This window comes from Dipodomys spectabilis, unplaced genomic scaffold (genome assembly GCF_019054845.1).
Source record: "Dipodomys spectabilis isolate Male_0828 unplaced genomic scaffold, ASM1905484v1 ptg000032l, whole genome shotgun sequence".
Taxonomy (NCBI): Eukaryota; Metazoa; Chordata; class Mammalia; order Rodentia; family Heteromyidae; genus Dipodomys; species Dipodomys spectabilis.
In genome coordinates, this window is record NW_024870709.1 from 30,161,895 (window position 1) to 30,178,998 (window position 17,104).

Genomic DNA, 17,104 nt, shown 5'->3' on the forward strand with positions numbered 1-17,104 from the left:
CCACCATGAAGAAAAGATGCCAGACCCTACCATCCACCATGTGGCCAAGATTGCGGGGCCAGACCTGAATTCCCTATTTCCTAACTACTCAGGAAGCAGAAATAAGTTAGTAGAACCCCATCTCAAACAATAACTGGACATAGTGGTTGTGTGCCTATCATCCCAACCATAGTAAGAAACATAAGTAGGAGGGTTGCTGTCCAATCCAGCCTGGGCAAAAAGCAAGACACTGTCTCAAGAATAACTAGAGAAACATAGGCTGTAATTATAGTTCAAGTGGTAAAGCACTGGACTAGCAAAGCCCACTACCATCACCATTTAAAAAAAATAAAACATTTTCTTACACTAAAATTCATTGCTTAACTCTGGCTCCAATGCAACACATTGCTTAATTTTTTCAGCTTTTTCCATGAGTGGACTTCTACTCTGTGATTTTTCCATGTCCAATATTTTTTCTAGTACAGACAAATAGAGTTAGTTAGGAGACCTAAGCATGATCTTCATTTTGTAAGATGTTCCATCCTATTGCAATCCTCAGAATATTGTGAAACTCTTCTTTTACAAGCATGGATGGAAATAATACCTATTTTTTTTCTTTTTTCTAATCCTGGGTCTTGATCTCAGAGTCTGGGCACTGCCCCTGAGCTTCTTTTGCTCAAGGCTAGCACTCTACTATCTGAACCACAGTGCTGTTTCCAGCTTTTTCTGAGTAGTTTATTGAAGATAAGTCTCACAGACTTTTCTGCCTAGGCTGGCTTCAAACTGGGATCCTCAGATATCAGACTACTGAGTAGCTAGGATTACAGGTGTGAGTCTCTAGCACCTACCTAATCATTTTAAAAAATGTTTCCCAATGATATTAGAAGCTAAAAAAGAATAGCTTGACAATACCCATCTTATACCACCAGATGTCACCAATTGCACAATAATCAATTTTGAGCAACCCTAAACTATCAGCAAGATGAATCAATTCAGGATATGCCTGAATTTTCAGAGCAGTGTACTATAAAATATCTCCCAAATATTTGAGGTAACCTAAATATTTGTGGTTTCTAAATTAGGATCTTTATATAAGATGTCCTGCACAGCATAACAGACCATGTCAAGAATTTTAAGATTTATAGGGAACCAGTGGCTCATCCCCAAAAACCTTGGTTTTCTGGAGGCAGACATCAGGAATATCTCAATTCCTTAAACCCAGCCTGGGAAAATAAAGTTCAAAAGATTCATCCCATGATAATACGCACCTACACTTCAATCTACTTGGGAGGATGAAATCACGAAAATTGCCTTTCTAGGACAACCAAGGCAAAAAAAGTTTACAAAACTTCATCACAACAGAACACATTTAATAACAGACTTAAGTAAGAGACGATTGTACAGGCTGGCCTAGGCAACAAATGAGAACTTGTCTCTAAATAAATATATAAACCAGAGCAAAAAGGCCTAGAGGCCTGGCACAAGTGGTCGAGTGCCCACCTAGCAAGCACAAAGCTTTGTATTCAAATCCCAGTAACATCACAAAAAATGATGATAAGACTGTTTATCATGAAATAACAAATGCACTAGTATGTATAATAATGCATTACTAACAGAAGGAGAAAACCTATTCCAGGTTTAGCTGGAAAAAGTAGTCACTGCTTACACATCATTAATTCACCTATGGCTTTAAATAACTGTCTAATTTGTAGATTCCTACTTTTGATTCCTACTTTTTAAAGTGTAGGTGGTCAAAATACCGCCATATTGAATTTAAATTACCCAATCATTTGCTAGTCTGTATCTGACACCCCAGCCCATACCCACTCCCATGGCAGGTAACCTTAGTCTTCTCAGTGGGTTACCTCAAATGCAACTTAATCAGCTTTGCGTTGTGCCCTCCCAGTGATTTTATATCACACAGCTCTTTATGCCAAGGCCTGGTAGTACAATATTATCTGACATCTGCCTAATTCTATCTATCCTGTCCCTCCATTGTATCACCAACAATGGCCATTTGCTATTCCAAGATCTAACAAAATACATTTAGCCAAGAGATATACTAAAATAGCATTTTGTAGACCCTGATCTTTTCTCTCTTTTGTTCTAGAATAACACTCAGTTCTAGAACCTTATACATACCATGAAGTTCTTTTCTTCCAGCTATAATTTGATAGAATATGTGGTAGTTTCTTTCACCTGGCTGCTGGTATGTCACCCGAGATTTTTCAAGCAAATCTGGATGGAAAAATGAATACAGATTCAGACTTAGTTAGAAACTCAGTTAGAAAACTTAGAAGAAAAAGGGTCAGACAGTGCATCGCTACTCACAGATCTCGATGTCTGCAGATAAAAGCATGCCTCTGGCATCAAAGTGCAGCCTGGTGAATTTTCCCTAGGTGGATGCAGAACACAGTCTCCTATTCAAACTTTCCAAATAGGTGTAATGGTTTCACTGTACATATAACACATGACTACTTTCCCAAAAGATTGAAAAATGAGATACAACATAGGCTTGAGATAAGATGGCACCTGTTAATGCATAGGGGGAGCTAGATTGGCTGTTAGAATTAGTCATGATCCTGAGATCTATGCCCATATCTGCCTTCTGCAAACTGTATACTCTCAAACAGATGTGTTTACACTATAAAATCTCTCTGGATCTCAATAATTTTGTCTAAAAATGAATATCTACTCAGCAGTCTACTATATTCATTCACTGAGGATCTGTTGCTATCCAGGAAACCTGCTAGACACTGGAGGTACCACAGAAGAAAACTCAGGTATGGTCCCCATCCTCATGAAGTATATATTGTACAGGGTAAGTGGCTTTTGTGACAACTCTCAGACAGGAACATCTGGCATGTTTGGAAATCAAAAGGAAAGCAACTGTTTTGCAGCCTAGCAAGTAAAGTAAAAATAAAGCCTAAAAGTAAGTACAGAAGATAAATAAGCATCGTATCATGAAAGTCCTGTAGAACACAGGGAAAAGCAGGCTTAGCTCATGAGTGTTCAAGAGACGTCAGGAGGTTCCGAGAAAAGGGGTAATGTGATGTCACACACCCATAGGTATAAACAGTCAATGGTACTCCTTGTCCACTTCTCGACACAAAGCCATAGGGCAAAATTGAGCAGGACAGAAAGTCTGCCAGAGATGTCCAGGCACTGTTTAAGTCTGTTTAGTGACAGCTGGAGGGCAGGATGAGAACGTTGGAGTCAACATCTAAGCAGAGGGCAACCTGGCAGATGTTGGTCCATGCAAGGAAATTGCTAGGGAAGGACAGCAGCCTAGAAGGTGAAAGAGATGACTGCACACACACAGAATGAGCTAGTAAGTCAAAATCTGGAAGAAAGAATGCAGAGGTAATCCTCACAGCTCCAGACGGTGAGGCATAAGGATCATGAATTCTGCAACAGCCTGGATTACACAATAAGTCCAGTGCTAACATGGGCTACATAGTCAGACTCTGTCTCAAGAACAAACAACAATGAAAAAACAAAAGAATAAGGAAGCATACCAAAGATTTTTTAAAAGAGGAGAAAGGAACAGGGTTAAATATAATAGAGGGTATGAACTTACTCAAAATACACTATTACACATATTTAATTTTTTTACAGGAGCACCCCCACACTAGCAATGAATCCTAAGTTTTAAAAATTAAAAATAAGTAAGAAGAAATCAAAACAAAAATTAACTCTTACAGAAAAAAAAATTAAACATCTTAAACAACTAAAAGAAAAGTAAAGTAAGACCATGGGAACTACAGTACACACACATAACCATGTATGTAAATATGCACCAATGCACAGCCATTTAAAATGTACATGTACATACATATAGTGTTGATAGAAAACATTTCACTTGAATTACTGGATACCATTTTATGTTTTCCTTTCTTTTCTTTTTTTCTTTCTTTTTTTTTGTTCTTGTTTTTGTTGGTCATGGGGCTTGAACTCAAAGCCTGGGCACTGTCACTGAGTTCTTTTGCTCAAAGCTAGCACCCTACCACTTTGAGCCACAACAGATTTGCCTCTTCCAGTTTTTTGGTGGTTAATTGTAGATAAAAGTCTCAAAAAGTATACCGCCTGGCTAGATTTGAACCTCCATCCTCATATCTCAGCCTTCTGAGTAGCTAGGATTACAGGCTTAAGCCACTGACACCCAATTTCCCATTTTCTTTCTTCTCCCTCCCTCTCTCCCTTCCTCCCTTGCTTCCTGCCTTCCTTTCTTCCATTCGGAATTCTGTTTACTTTCTCATTTGCTTCTATCTTTCAAACTTTATTCTTAGCTTGTTTCAATCGCCTTGTTTCCTTCTTCTTTATCTCTCATCCTACTTGTTCTTTCCTTTCTTCCTTTTAAATTATTTTATTTTTTTCTCTTAAAATGTCTTTTACTCTCTTCATACTTTCATTTTTTCTATTTAGCTTCTTTCATCTTACTGCCCTTCATATTTTATCAGAACATGCTTGATTCCGCATTAAGAAAAAAATCTAGCAGCTATTTTATCAGCCAGTATTAGCAGCTGAGGTCACAAAGCCAATATTGAAGATATGAGTGAGGATGGAACAGCTCTCGGGCTTTGGATGGAAACTAGGCAGATCAGCATAAGGATATCATTTAATTATGCCCAGAGACACAGACTTTAAGACTTCTGCAGATTTCTCTATAAATTATATAGTGGCCTCTTGACACTCATTCTGGGCACAAAATGGATTTGGGCCTTCTGGTTATCAAAAGCTATTCAAAAAATACTTTTCTCAATAAAAAAATCCCTAGTGAAATAGGGAAAGAGAGAGGCCATCAGCAAGAGTGGGAAGAATAATTGTAATAAGAAAATGGGAAATACCTACTAACTTGACTTATGAAAATGATAGGAAATTATGTGAAAGTATTTCAAATCTGCAAAGTATAATAAGATATAAAGCATTAATTTGTTTATATAATTTGTTAGGTGGGCTGGGAGGGAAAGAAACTGGAAACTGTTAGGATAAAAACATTCTTCCTGAAATTAATCACATAGAAGTATCTCAGATAGTATCTATAGATGTCTCAAAGGTAGTTGATTTAAGAAAATGTTTTTGAGAAGTCCAACAATAGAATGTAAACAAAGAACTTCTTTGACATCCTAGAATCATTGTGTGTGCTAGCTCTGAGGCTCAAACTCAGGGCCTAGAGACTGTTCCTGAGCTTTTGTGCTAGTGTTCTATCACTTGAGCCACAGCTCTACTTTTAATTTTTTTTTGGTGTTTAATTGGAGATAAGCATCTCATGGACTTTCCTGCCAGGGCTGGCTTTGAACATGATCCTCAGATCTTAGCCTTTGAGTACCTTAAGATTATAGGCATGAGCCACCAGCACCTTGCTGACATTATAGATTTTTTTCCATATCTATGTGTTCAGATATAAATTTTAGCATTGTTTGATAATTAAAGACTGAAAAAATTAAAAATTAAAGATTTTGATATTATGATAAATCAAGTTACTTACAAAACGAGAGGAGTTATCATTTCTCAGAGTTTGGGCATTTCCAAATGCTTCCAAGATAGGATTCACTTGTGTGATTTGATCTTCTAAAGTCCCCTGAAATTCATGAAAAATAAATACAGCTGATTTTTACCTGAATTCCATCTTGTGAAGCCCTCAATTCCATCCTCATTTTTCCTTCAATAAGCAGTACCCCAAAGCTGCTTTCAAATATTATTTTGGAATTAAAGTTCAGAAAATCAAGTGGATGAGAGACTGATTCTCCTGCGAATATATAGGCAAACTATTTAGTTTGTAATTAATTCATTACTAATTGATTGAAAAGAAAATGGCTGTTTGACAAAATAAACATCAGATAGATAATGCTATATTTCTTTCTTCCCATGAAATTCTTATACCAAGAAACTTCTACCAAGACTCTTGGCTTCATTAAGTTACATTTTTCCATCTACTAAAATTCCTAAACCTGTTGCAACAATGAGAAGTACAAATTGTCATGTCAAAAAGGAGCTTTACAATGTCGGTGGGGGGGAGAGGGGGGGGAGGATTGGGTGGGGGGGGGAGGGGGGAGGCTGGGAAGGGAGGTGAAGGGTAAACAAAGGAGGAGGCTGCAATGCTTGGTAAGAAATGTATGCATTATCTTGCCCATGTAATTGTAACCCCTCTGTACACTATGTTCACAAATAAAATAAAATAAAAAAATAAAAAAATATAAAAAATAAAATTCCTAAGTAATCTAGACTGTTACAACAAGTAGTGACTTTAATACATTTATCAAAATGAAATTATACACAATTAGAGCTATGAGACTAAAAGGTTGTCATCTCAGAATGAGACAGAATGATGACCAACTAACAAACAGCCACATTAAATCATGATTGTAGTTTTCTATTTATTCTCCAACATTGCTTTATGGTGTTTAACCATATCTATTTATCCATCTGTCTATCTATCTTCTCTATGTATATATACATACAAATGTCATTAGCCTTGTAAATAATTTGGGCCTGCTTTAAGCAGTAAAAGTGCTATGTGAGCAAAGATTCCCACAGAAATCTATGTATCATAAGACTGAGTAGCTAGACCAACCAATTCAGATGAAAAAACAAACAACAGTAATGACTAAACCTTAAACACATAGCAATACAGAGTTTTATGTACTTAATTATAAAGTATAATAAAACCTAGAGAAAGTTTTATGTAGGGAATAAGAACAAAATGAAACCTAAAGAAATCAATCAAAATCTAGAATGTGATGTTTGAAGAGGAAGCATTGTATGGTTAAAACTTGATGCCAATGTCTATTTTGATGTAGTTCTTTTTTATTTTTTTAATATTTGATATAGCTCTTATTAGCAAAACTACCAGGCAACATCCAGGATCAAACTGAAAAATAACAATGTCAGTTATAGAAGTCTGAACAGCTCAATAACTCATTAATTTGTAGTTTCACTCCATATTACAAAATTCTATTTATATTTCAATTTTCACAGTCTAGTGTTTTCAAATTATTATGAGAGCCTACTAATTCTTTATGGAGCTAAATAAAGTAAGTAAAATTTAAAATTACCAAGGACAACAATGTTACACACAGAGAGAAAGAAAAGTTTTACAGAACAAAAACTATGATTAAATTTCAGAGTATGACTATTGGGTTGTTAAGATGTAATATAGGAATATGAGGAGAGTGGAAGCATTGGAACATCTTTGTAAGAATATGACACTACATCATACCTGAAGAGATAACAAAATGTCAACAGTGGCCATTAAAGGTATTGATAACCTTAATTTTTAAGAAGGTCTTTCAATACTGAGGATGCAACTTTAATAAACAAATCTGGCCCTTGAAGCTGATCTGAAGTTACACTGTTTTCAAATTATTAGATTAGAGAACTGATGGTTCTCTCTTGAGCAAAGGACAGACAGAAAATAAGACTTTTTCAACACCATTCAAGTTATTCATTGTGTTTCTACATCCTTATTCCTCTTAAGACTGGTCTACCTCATTTTCCCCCAGAATGGAATATAATACTTACTGGCTTTTTCCTGGATTCACTCATGGCTATAGTGGTAGTGAAATACTGGAGAACAAATTTGGAATTCACAGTCTTCCCAGCACCAGATTCTCCCCTGTGGTTTGAATTTCAATGATACAGTTAACTGATTCTCATGATCAATTTAATGAAAGTTAAGTAAGTACACCAAACCCTATTCTTTTCTTGGAAAAAGACATAGCAATCATTGCAAAAGACAGTTGTGCTATAAGCTTCCTCTTTGCCTTTGTTAACCAGGAAATTTTTAACATAGGCATACCCAGTGGTGAATTCTTAGACTCATCTCCTAAAACATCATCAGATAAGACCTGCTTTTATCTGTATAAAACTTTACAAATTGAAAAAAAAATCTTTACAAATTAGTCTTGACCTGCTACCAAAGGCTGAACTCTACCATCCAGTTCTATGATTCTAAGGCCTTTGATCACTCAGCGAGAACACAAGCCAATGGAGAACCAATCAGTAAGATAGAATCAACCTTGCAAATGAAGGCCAAGGATGTACATACTTGACTATTGAGTATCAGCCATCTGTTGAAAGTCACCTGCTCTACCAATGTTCTTTCCATCAACATTAATTTCCAATAGAGGTACCATTGAATCTCTTTTCTTCTTTGCTTTTCACCATCTTTTTTTTCTCCTCAAAGCTTACTTAATCTCTAATGAAAGTAATTAATATTACTACAACACAATCTTCCCAAATCTGAAACAGAATGGCCTCTACATTTCTTTTGCCAGAAATAAATCCTTGGTCTTTTTCATTTGGCTTTTAGGTTCTATGTTTAATCAGCAATCCCAAATGCCTTTGAAGTATTCACGTGGGAGAGTGAAATTTCCTTTACCAAAAAGTTCTTGCTTGAGCTCATGCACTGTGGTTTCTAAAGCTGCCCTAAAATCATGGGGGGCAAACTACCTGCCAACATGGTTTGGAGCAATCACTGACTAAAGCATTATGAAAAGTTGCTGATTATCTTATTCTTGTCTAAAATGTATTTGGCATTTAGAGAGCAAACAGCTCAAAAATGTCACAGTTAAATTTTTTCAAAGGGATGTAGATGTCTGTTTCCATTGAAACTTCCTGCAGGCCAAAAAGAAAATTTAAGGCAAACACTTACGTGAAAAGTAAGGACTGATTCTCTCGGTCTACAAAGGAAAAAAATAGCTAGAATGTTAGATATTTATGTATTAGTATGAGTATTCAAAATTTCCTTACCTATAGCTTGGCTTTAGATACAAGGGAAAGGAATTGTTTTATTTACAGTTACTAAAATATTCCCTTTAGATAGCACAGGATAAAATAGATTTCTCTATGTGCATCATGAGAACATATATATTTATCTGTCATTAAAACATATAAATCTCTATATAAATGGTAACTAAACGTTGTGACTTTTACCTTTTTAAGCCTTTTAAATAATTATTATACAATAATAGCTATAAAATAACTTCTTTGGGTCAAACAATATAGCAGATATTTTGTGAAAGCAAAAGCCAGTAGTTACAGAAGGCTTACTCTGGACCAGCCACCAGCCCAGCACTGTAAATACATTATTTTTCTCAGAAGTATGTGTTAATTGTCTCAACAACCCTGCACAATTTGGCTCACATTTTATGCAAAAGGAAATGGAAGGTTTGAGATTAGCTGATTGTGAAGGCCATGCTCAGCTCATAGTATTTAAGTGTATCTCACTGACATTGAGAAAATGTAGATCATATCTTTTTTACTCTTCATTCTCTAGGGCAGTTCCTTACTGAGAAGCATCTCCTGAAAGGCATTTTCAGCAACAGCAAAGATGTGGGGCGGAACCTCGGATGGCCTCTTCCCTTTATAGGCAGCCACAACGTCTTTTTGATACACAGGAAGCCACTTGTAAGGGTTTATGGTCACACAGAAGATACCTGAATACGTCTAAAGAAATATAAGAAAATATTCTAGTTGTCAGCTGGAGCTGATCAAGTAACATTCTAGTGAATATTTACAACAGAACACAAAAGAGGAGAGCTTTTCAACTCTTTAAAGAAGAGACCTTTAACTAGGAGAGAAAACCAGGTCTCACCACCTCGAGACTGGGGATTACCCCCCCTTTCCTGAGAGATCTGCTGTCTACCAATAGTCCTAGTTTACATAACTTTAGAAGAAAATGACACAGAAGAGCAGGTCTCAAGGAATTTTTGGTAGCTAGTCATCAGTAATTTGAGGTCAAAAGGGAATTTTTACCTAAGATTAGAAAAGTGTCATTTAGAACATTAAAGAGAATAAATAGTTCAGTGCATGCCTCTCCATTATTGAAGTGGTTGAGTTGTGGCTCTCCAACTGATGTTTCTTTCTCCCTTTTTTATTTGTTTGTTTGTAGTACTGAGGACCCAAGTGCTAACTACTTGAGCTATGCCACCAAAACCTTTGCTTTTAGTTGGTTTTTCAGGTGGGGTCTTGAGTTATCTTTTTCTGGGCTGGCCTCAATCCATAATGCCTTCAGAGTACTTGGGAATAAAGAATGTTACTACCATGCCTGGCTTGTTTTTAAGAGGAGAGTCTTGATAACTCTTGTCAAACCTAGCCTCTAGTAATGATCCTTCTGTCTCCATAAGTGACATGTTTAGATCCTAATGCTCAGAGATAGTGAATGTTTTATTATTTGGGGAACTAAAGTCTCTTCAGATGTAATAAAATGAAAGGTCTGAAGATGACCCCTTAACTTTCCTCAACAGGAAAAGCTTGGCACAGATGTATGTGCTTGCCATCCCAGATATAATGGGAAGCATAGCTAGGAAGATGAAGTAGTATACTTGACCAGGAAGAAAATGAGACACTATCTTAAAAGCAACAAAACCAAATATGGCTAGGGGTTTGGATTAAGTGAAAGAGTACCTGTATAACAAGTAAGAAGCCCTGGTTTCAAACTCCAGTTCTAAGAAGGAAAAGCATGACAGAAACCTATTATGCCTTGAAGGAGCTCATTATTTAATGGTGAAGATGATGCAGAAACTCTCTAATAATCAAGATTCAATGGCTATCATAAACACAGCAATACTTTGGGGCCTCTGCTTATTTTCTTTTGTAATACTGTAATCTCTGTTTTTTAATACTGTAATCTCTGCCTTGCAAGGTGCTTAAGAATTGCATATCTATCTCTCTTCAGGTCTGTGTATATGAGCACATAAATGTTGTGTACTTATGTGCAAATACAAACTTGACCTGTTTCTCCTACCTTTTCACAAAACTGAAACAAAAGAAAGAAAAAAAGAAACATCTGAAATATATTTTCCACTAGGAAACAATAACTTTAAGGAATCAAGAACCTTAACTAACAAGTAACAGAGCGAGCATTTGAACACTGGTCTATCAAGTTCCAAGTTTCCTGTTTTTTATTTAGCATAGCAACTTGTGTGAAGGGATATGAATACTGACAAATGAGATTAGGGAAATTCAAGGTAAGTCTCCCTTATAAATGTTCCTCAAAGACTGTTTCTATGTGAGTATGCCGCCATTGAATGTAATATTTCACCCAAGAGAGGTTGGAACATTACAAAATATGAGTGCTAGCATGGTGCTTTTCCAGTAAACCAGCTATACACACATAGATCATCCAGTGTTCATAGCGTCTCTTCAGGGTGTGCAGCATAGATGCTTCATTGAGGGGAGCCAGCATTGCCAAGTCCTCAATCACATCAAACTTTGCAGGATTTGTCTTCTGAATTTTGTCCTCTTTGACACTCAGACACTGCAGAAAGGAAGAAAATTAATCAATTCTCTCCGTATGCTTATTTTTTTTATCCATGCACTGGAAATAATATTCAAAGTCAGAAAGGGATGCTTTCTTAGGGAATAGGGCCAGAATAAGCCACTTTTCCTGGAAGAAACAGATGTTCCTCCTACCAAAGCCCTCTTTTGGCCAGGAGCTTAAGAAAACTTAATATTTTTTGCTACATCAAAGCCAAAGAGGTGGGACTGCCAGAGGCCTTGTGGCCCCAAGTTTTGGATCTTGGGTGTCTTTCAAAGGCCCATGAGTTAGAGGACTGGATTCCAGAATGGTGCTATTAAGACACATAGAACCTGATCTCTAACAGATAAAGCCTATTAAAAAACTTTGCAAAGTCTTTAAGTGCTTAGTGAAATACGGATGAAGGGGACTGTAGGGCTCAGCAGCTTCCAGATTCTCTTTTGTCTTCTGGCTATGAGAAATGTGGGTTTTTCTCTGTTATGTGATACTACAATTATAACTGAGTTGCTTTCCACAAGACCCATAACAATAGATCCAACAAATACTGAACTGGAACCTCTAAATGTGAACCAAAATAAATCTTTTCATTAGGTTGATTATGTCAGATACTTGTGGTGACATAAGTTGACTAACACAGTGCCAATCTTCCACTACAATAAGCGCATGATGCCAGACTTGGATTGTTAGTCTGCTGTAAGCTAATATTTATCCATAATTACTTGCTTATATTTCCTTTGGAATAGGAATGTTCATTCTATCTTGGAAGTATGTAACTTTTTTTGTTTTGTTTTGGGTTTGGTTTAACAAGGATTCACAGCTGGAAAGGGTTCATTTGGAGTCTCATATGAGACTTTGGACTTGGATATTTGAATAATATTGGAAGCTATTTGAAGCTATTATATTAAATTAGTGAAAATGTATCATAATGCAGACATGGGTTTTGTGAACCATGGACAAAAATGTTATGGCTTGGAATATGACTTATGTCCTCTAATGGTTTATTTGTTGAAATGTTGACTGCTTCCCTCCAGTATGGAAATGTGAAGTATGGAATAATACACAGGTGTAGCCTATTATTGAGATAGTGTTTAGGTCATTGTGGGTATGCATTCAGGTGGAGTTTGCTGATTGTTTTTGGAACCTATTAAAACAGACACTTTAAAGAGTCAAAGTAAATGTTATATAAATGTCCTCTCAATAGTTTTTTTTAAGTTGGGAAGGATTTAGAATGTAGTTTAGTAGTGCAGTATTTGCCTAGCACATGTAACATGCTTGGTTCAATTTCTGGTGCTACAAGATAAAAGGAAAGATCTCAGCCTCCTGAGTATCTAGGATTACTGTGAGAGTTACCAGCACAAGACTACTCTACCATTTTATGGTCCAGCACTTGGCCTAATTAATCTTCTCTTTCCGTGATCATAGATAACCTCCTTCTAATACTGAAATTCAAGGCCTTTTCCAAATCTGTAATCACTTCCTCTAGGATTTCATATAACCAGACATTGCTCCCATTTCTTGCATCTAGAGAAAATGCTATTTTATTCAAATCATATCTCTGTCTTGATCTTACAAACACAGCTTGATAGACATGTTTATAAGTCATAGTCACTCAAAACAGCACCTTTAAAATAAAGAACTCAAAACTTATGAAAGTGGAAATGACTGAGTTCTAGAGCCAATGATATTTGCTACTGCAATTATTTGGCTTTGGTTATTGAGTATTATTCATTAAATCTTGGAGGGTAAGTGGAGGAACATCCTTAAGGTGACTCATGCCTATATTCCTAGCTACATAAGAGGCTGAGATTTAAGGACTGTAGTTCCAATCCAGCGCAGGCAGGAAAGTCTGAGACTCTTATCTCCAATTAACCACTGAAAACTGGAAGTGGAGCTGTGTTTCAAAGTGGTAGATCACTAGCCATGAGCCAAAAAAAGTTCACTCACAGAGCACATTCCCTGAGTTCAAGCCCCATGACTAACAAAAAAAAAAAAAAAAAAAATGGTGAGAGAAGTGGTATGTAGGGAATGGATGAGAATGTTAAGAAGGCCAAGATATATTGTATTCTAAAGCTGCTTTGTTAAATGGAAACTTCTTTCCACAACTAAAGATAATTTTAAAAAAATTTAAAGATAAGTGTCAGTCATATCTCCTAGTGTGTTTAATGAAAATATTAGAAAAAACATGTTTAATGGTTTAATTAAACAGGTAACATAAACATTCTCAAGTGAAATAAGGATTCCATTACCTTTCCATCTTTAGTCTCTACAATTATTTTTCCATCAGCTTCACTCCCTTTAACCTCAACCTCAATATAAGCATATTTCTCATCAGGAATCCAGCATTTCTTCTCCTCTAAAGAGAAAATATGGATTATAATATAGAAATATCCATTGGGTGCTTTCATATGATGGATATAATCTCATATCTGAAAAGTCTGCTTGTCAACTTGGAGTCACCATCACAGGAAGTTACAATACTTCAACCTCCATTGCCCAGAGAGATGAACAACGTTTGATGAGATTCATCTTTTGGCTATAGGAACATGTTTTTTGTTTTTGTTTTTTTAAAACTCAGAGTCTGGGCACTGTCCCTAAGCTTCTTTGCACTCAAGGCTAGTGCTCTACCACTTGAGTCACAGAATCACTTCTAGCTTTTTCTGAGTGGTTGATTGGAGATAAGAGCCTCACTGACTTTTCTGCCCTGACTGGCTTGAAATGGCTATCCTCAAGTCTTAGCCTCCTGTGTAGCTAGGATTACAGGCATGCACCACTGGCACCTGGCTACAGGAACATTTTTATAAGAAATATTGTTTTAAAAATAGTAATTTAAATTTCTATATTTTAAGTAACTATTTATAGTTTTGAATCTACTGAATGAATCATCCAACTATCTTTAATGCTTTGACCCATTTTGATTTCCCTCCCTCCCCAGCACCACAATTATAATCTTGTCTTTTGTTATCTAACTACCTGGGCTAAGCCTCTGCAGGACCAGCTCTGCCCTCAGGGATTGCTCTGCTATTGTATTTGATTTGATAGATTATAAGTAGTAATTCTAAAATCCAATCACATTAATGGAATCCAATGACTGAAACTGGGAATAGAACCAGGACTGAGTTAGTCTGTGAAGGACTTCCATGACTGGTTTAAATTCTAGTTGGTCCTATTAAAGTCTAGGGTTGACTAAAAATTCTGTGTACTAGGACAACAGCTAGTTTTTATGGGACTTATTAAATAATTTGGAATTAAGGAACATAGGTCACCTGGTATAAGATCACACTGTGATATGACTTCTAAATCTCTGTTAAGCTCACAGAGACTGGCGATGCAGCACAAGCATGCAATTAAGTTTGGGGCGGGGTGAGAGGGGAGTATCATTTACTTAATAGTTTAATGTAGAGTTTGACCATTTGCTTGAGGCTAAGTCTTTGTTAACCTTTGCCCTTGCCTGTAATTACCAAGAAATTTTGGATCACAGTGAGCAAGTCTCCCAATTAATTATCTGTCCTTTCCTGTGAGCTGAGTGACCCCACTGACCCAGAGACCGCCAGAGTGCCAAATTCCAATTTTTAAAACATCTGAACTGAGCCAGAAACAAATTCTCTTTCTCTAGACTTCTCAGTTCTTCTTCTTTCTTTATTCTCACATTGTTCAACCTCATGTCTAGTCCAGGAGATAGAGGGGACTATGAATATTTCATAATAGTGATTCTTGGAGGAGAATCCTTGTCTGAAGGCCATGTAAGCAAGGTCCAAGCCTGGACTGCCTCCCAGCCATCTTCTTCTTTCTTGAAAACTTCATTTCTAGCCTGGACACTCTGAGCTCCTTAACAATTAAGTCAGAACTTTATAGAGACCAATTGTACCTCAAACCAATAAGTTAGGCTCCAAGTTAGTTGCCACCTTAAAGCAATATATTGTGGCCAGCAACTACTTTATGTGTCTTACCATCAAAGTCCGTGGCTGATAGCAGAAGCAAGTCAGCCTCACTTCTTCTGAGGAAAGTTGCAGCTTCTCCAAACTCTGGTAGATCCATTCTTAAAAAAAAAAAGAAAGAAAAAGAAAGACCCAACGTAAAAGGATATGTTTGACAGGGTAGTTCACTCTGAAAAACAAAGGCACAGGTGGAATGAATTGAGGTATGAGTCCTTAAAGAGAGAAACCAATCACAATAGACCAATAATGGGTCATTTTAATCTGTCTGTGCTCTTTCTTCTTGTCATGTGCCATGTTTATGCGAAAACTGGAGTTAAGATCATCTGGCTCTGACAAATCCAAGTTACCACTAGCACTGGAAGGCAGAGTGCTTAGGGCCAGCAGTGCTTTCAGGGACCTATGAAGATGTAACAAGCTCTTCAAAATCAGGAGAAAAAATAAACTATTAATGATATATAAAAGTGGTAGCCTAAAATTGTATTTATCTTGAAACCAATATGATTCTAAAATAAAATTTTTACTAATGTTTTGTGGAGGAACCCCAAAATGCTTAGGGCTGGTAAAAGTCAAAACATGACCATGAGTCACAGAGTTCCGAGCTGGGCAGGTGGCCTAAGGAACTAGACAGAAATGTCAAGTTGTAGACACGAAGTCCCTTGATAGAACTGGAAGAGTGACTTAGAGGTATTTTGATGCTCCCAGCATACAGATTGATCATCATCGTCAGAAGAAGAGGACATCAAGAGAACTTGTTCAGATCGATGTTCAACACTGGAGTATAAAGTAGTAAAAACTTAAGAATTCTTGTAGAGTTGTGAGTGAATGGAGAATATAGTTTACAAAACTGCACAAATAGGCATGTAGGCAGGTGTCAAAGGCATGAGTAAGGAACTTGAGGCTGAAAGTGAGAAGCTAGTTGTGAGGTGAAGGGAGTGGAGCAAGTGTGAGTAAAGGATTTCCTTTGCTCATTACCTTGCTCATGCAATTGTAACCCCTCTGTACAGTATTTTCACAATAAAAAAAATAAAAAAAGATTTCATTTGCTCACGCAAGTAGTGGAAAGACTGTGTTTCCAGGCATATAAGTAAGGCTAAATTGTATGAACACATACTCTACACCAAATACTTTATAGAATTGTCTTTAACTTTCGTACTTTACATTTGCTAACATGGAGGAGGAGAAATGGACAAGTGGACCATCATGATCACAATTGAAAGATCATTCTACTTTTTTTTAAAAAAGGGCTTTCTGTACACTCAAATAGGCAAGACAAATATTTGCAGCCCCATTTATAGATGAGAAGGGAGAGAGCAAATCAAATTTGTTTAGCTCAGCTCCTTCCTACACTTGAACTAAAAGTACTATACTGTGTCTACTCCAGAGTCAACTGTGATCACTTTCTTCCTTGTATATGATTAACAATGAAGTAGCCAATTAGCTAATGTATTGATTGTACTTAATCTAATGTTTTCATCATGGTATCTTGGTATGGGGACTCAGTGATATGATGTATACCACTGAGTTTAAAGGGGTATATACAGAATACAATCCTAAAGTGGAAAAGAGAAAAGATCTTCGATAGAAGCAACACAAACAAAGATGGCTGAATGACACCTGACTGAAGATGAGGATCTGTTCCTCCTCCTTTACCTTCCCCTTACATTCATTAGTACCCCAAATCCTACTGACATCTAAATCTCTTCCATTTCAAGTCATATTATAACTTGATTGAATAACACATTTCACAGTCTAATATAGTTGATTTATTTAAAGAGAAAATATTCAAAAGAATTTTAAAAATTCACCTTGCAGGCAAAGTATACAGCAGGAAGGTATATACATGCAGGATAGATTAAAATATAGATGAACATCAATCTGTAGTAGTTATTTGAGGAAAAAAAATGATCTAAATTTTGAGAGGTAATTATAT

General features: G+C 36.5%; 1 protein-coding gene across 1 annotated transcript in view; it reads right to left on the bottom strand.

Annotated features, from left to right (window-relative positions):
- Myh15 (myosin heavy chain 15) overlaps nt 1–15,279 on the bottom strand; it is a 111,943-nt gene extending 96,664 nt beyond the window's left edge. Inside the window, 9 exon segments of the mRNA XM_042676874.1 lie at nt 2,122–2,217; nt 2,311–2,374; nt 5,468–5,560; nt 7,501–7,594; nt 8,633–8,660; nt 9,270–9,426; nt 11,096–11,239; nt 13,486–13,592; nt 15,187–15,279. Of these exon segments, the coding sequence (XP_042532808.1) occupies nt 2,122–2,217; nt 2,311–2,374; nt 5,468–5,560; nt 7,501–7,594; nt 8,633–8,660; nt 9,270–9,426; nt 11,096–11,239; nt 13,486–13,592; nt 15,187–15,274 (871 nt within the window). The 5' untranslated portion in view covers nt 15,275–15,279.
- Between the last annotated feature and the right edge of the window lie 1,825 nt (nt 15,280–17,104).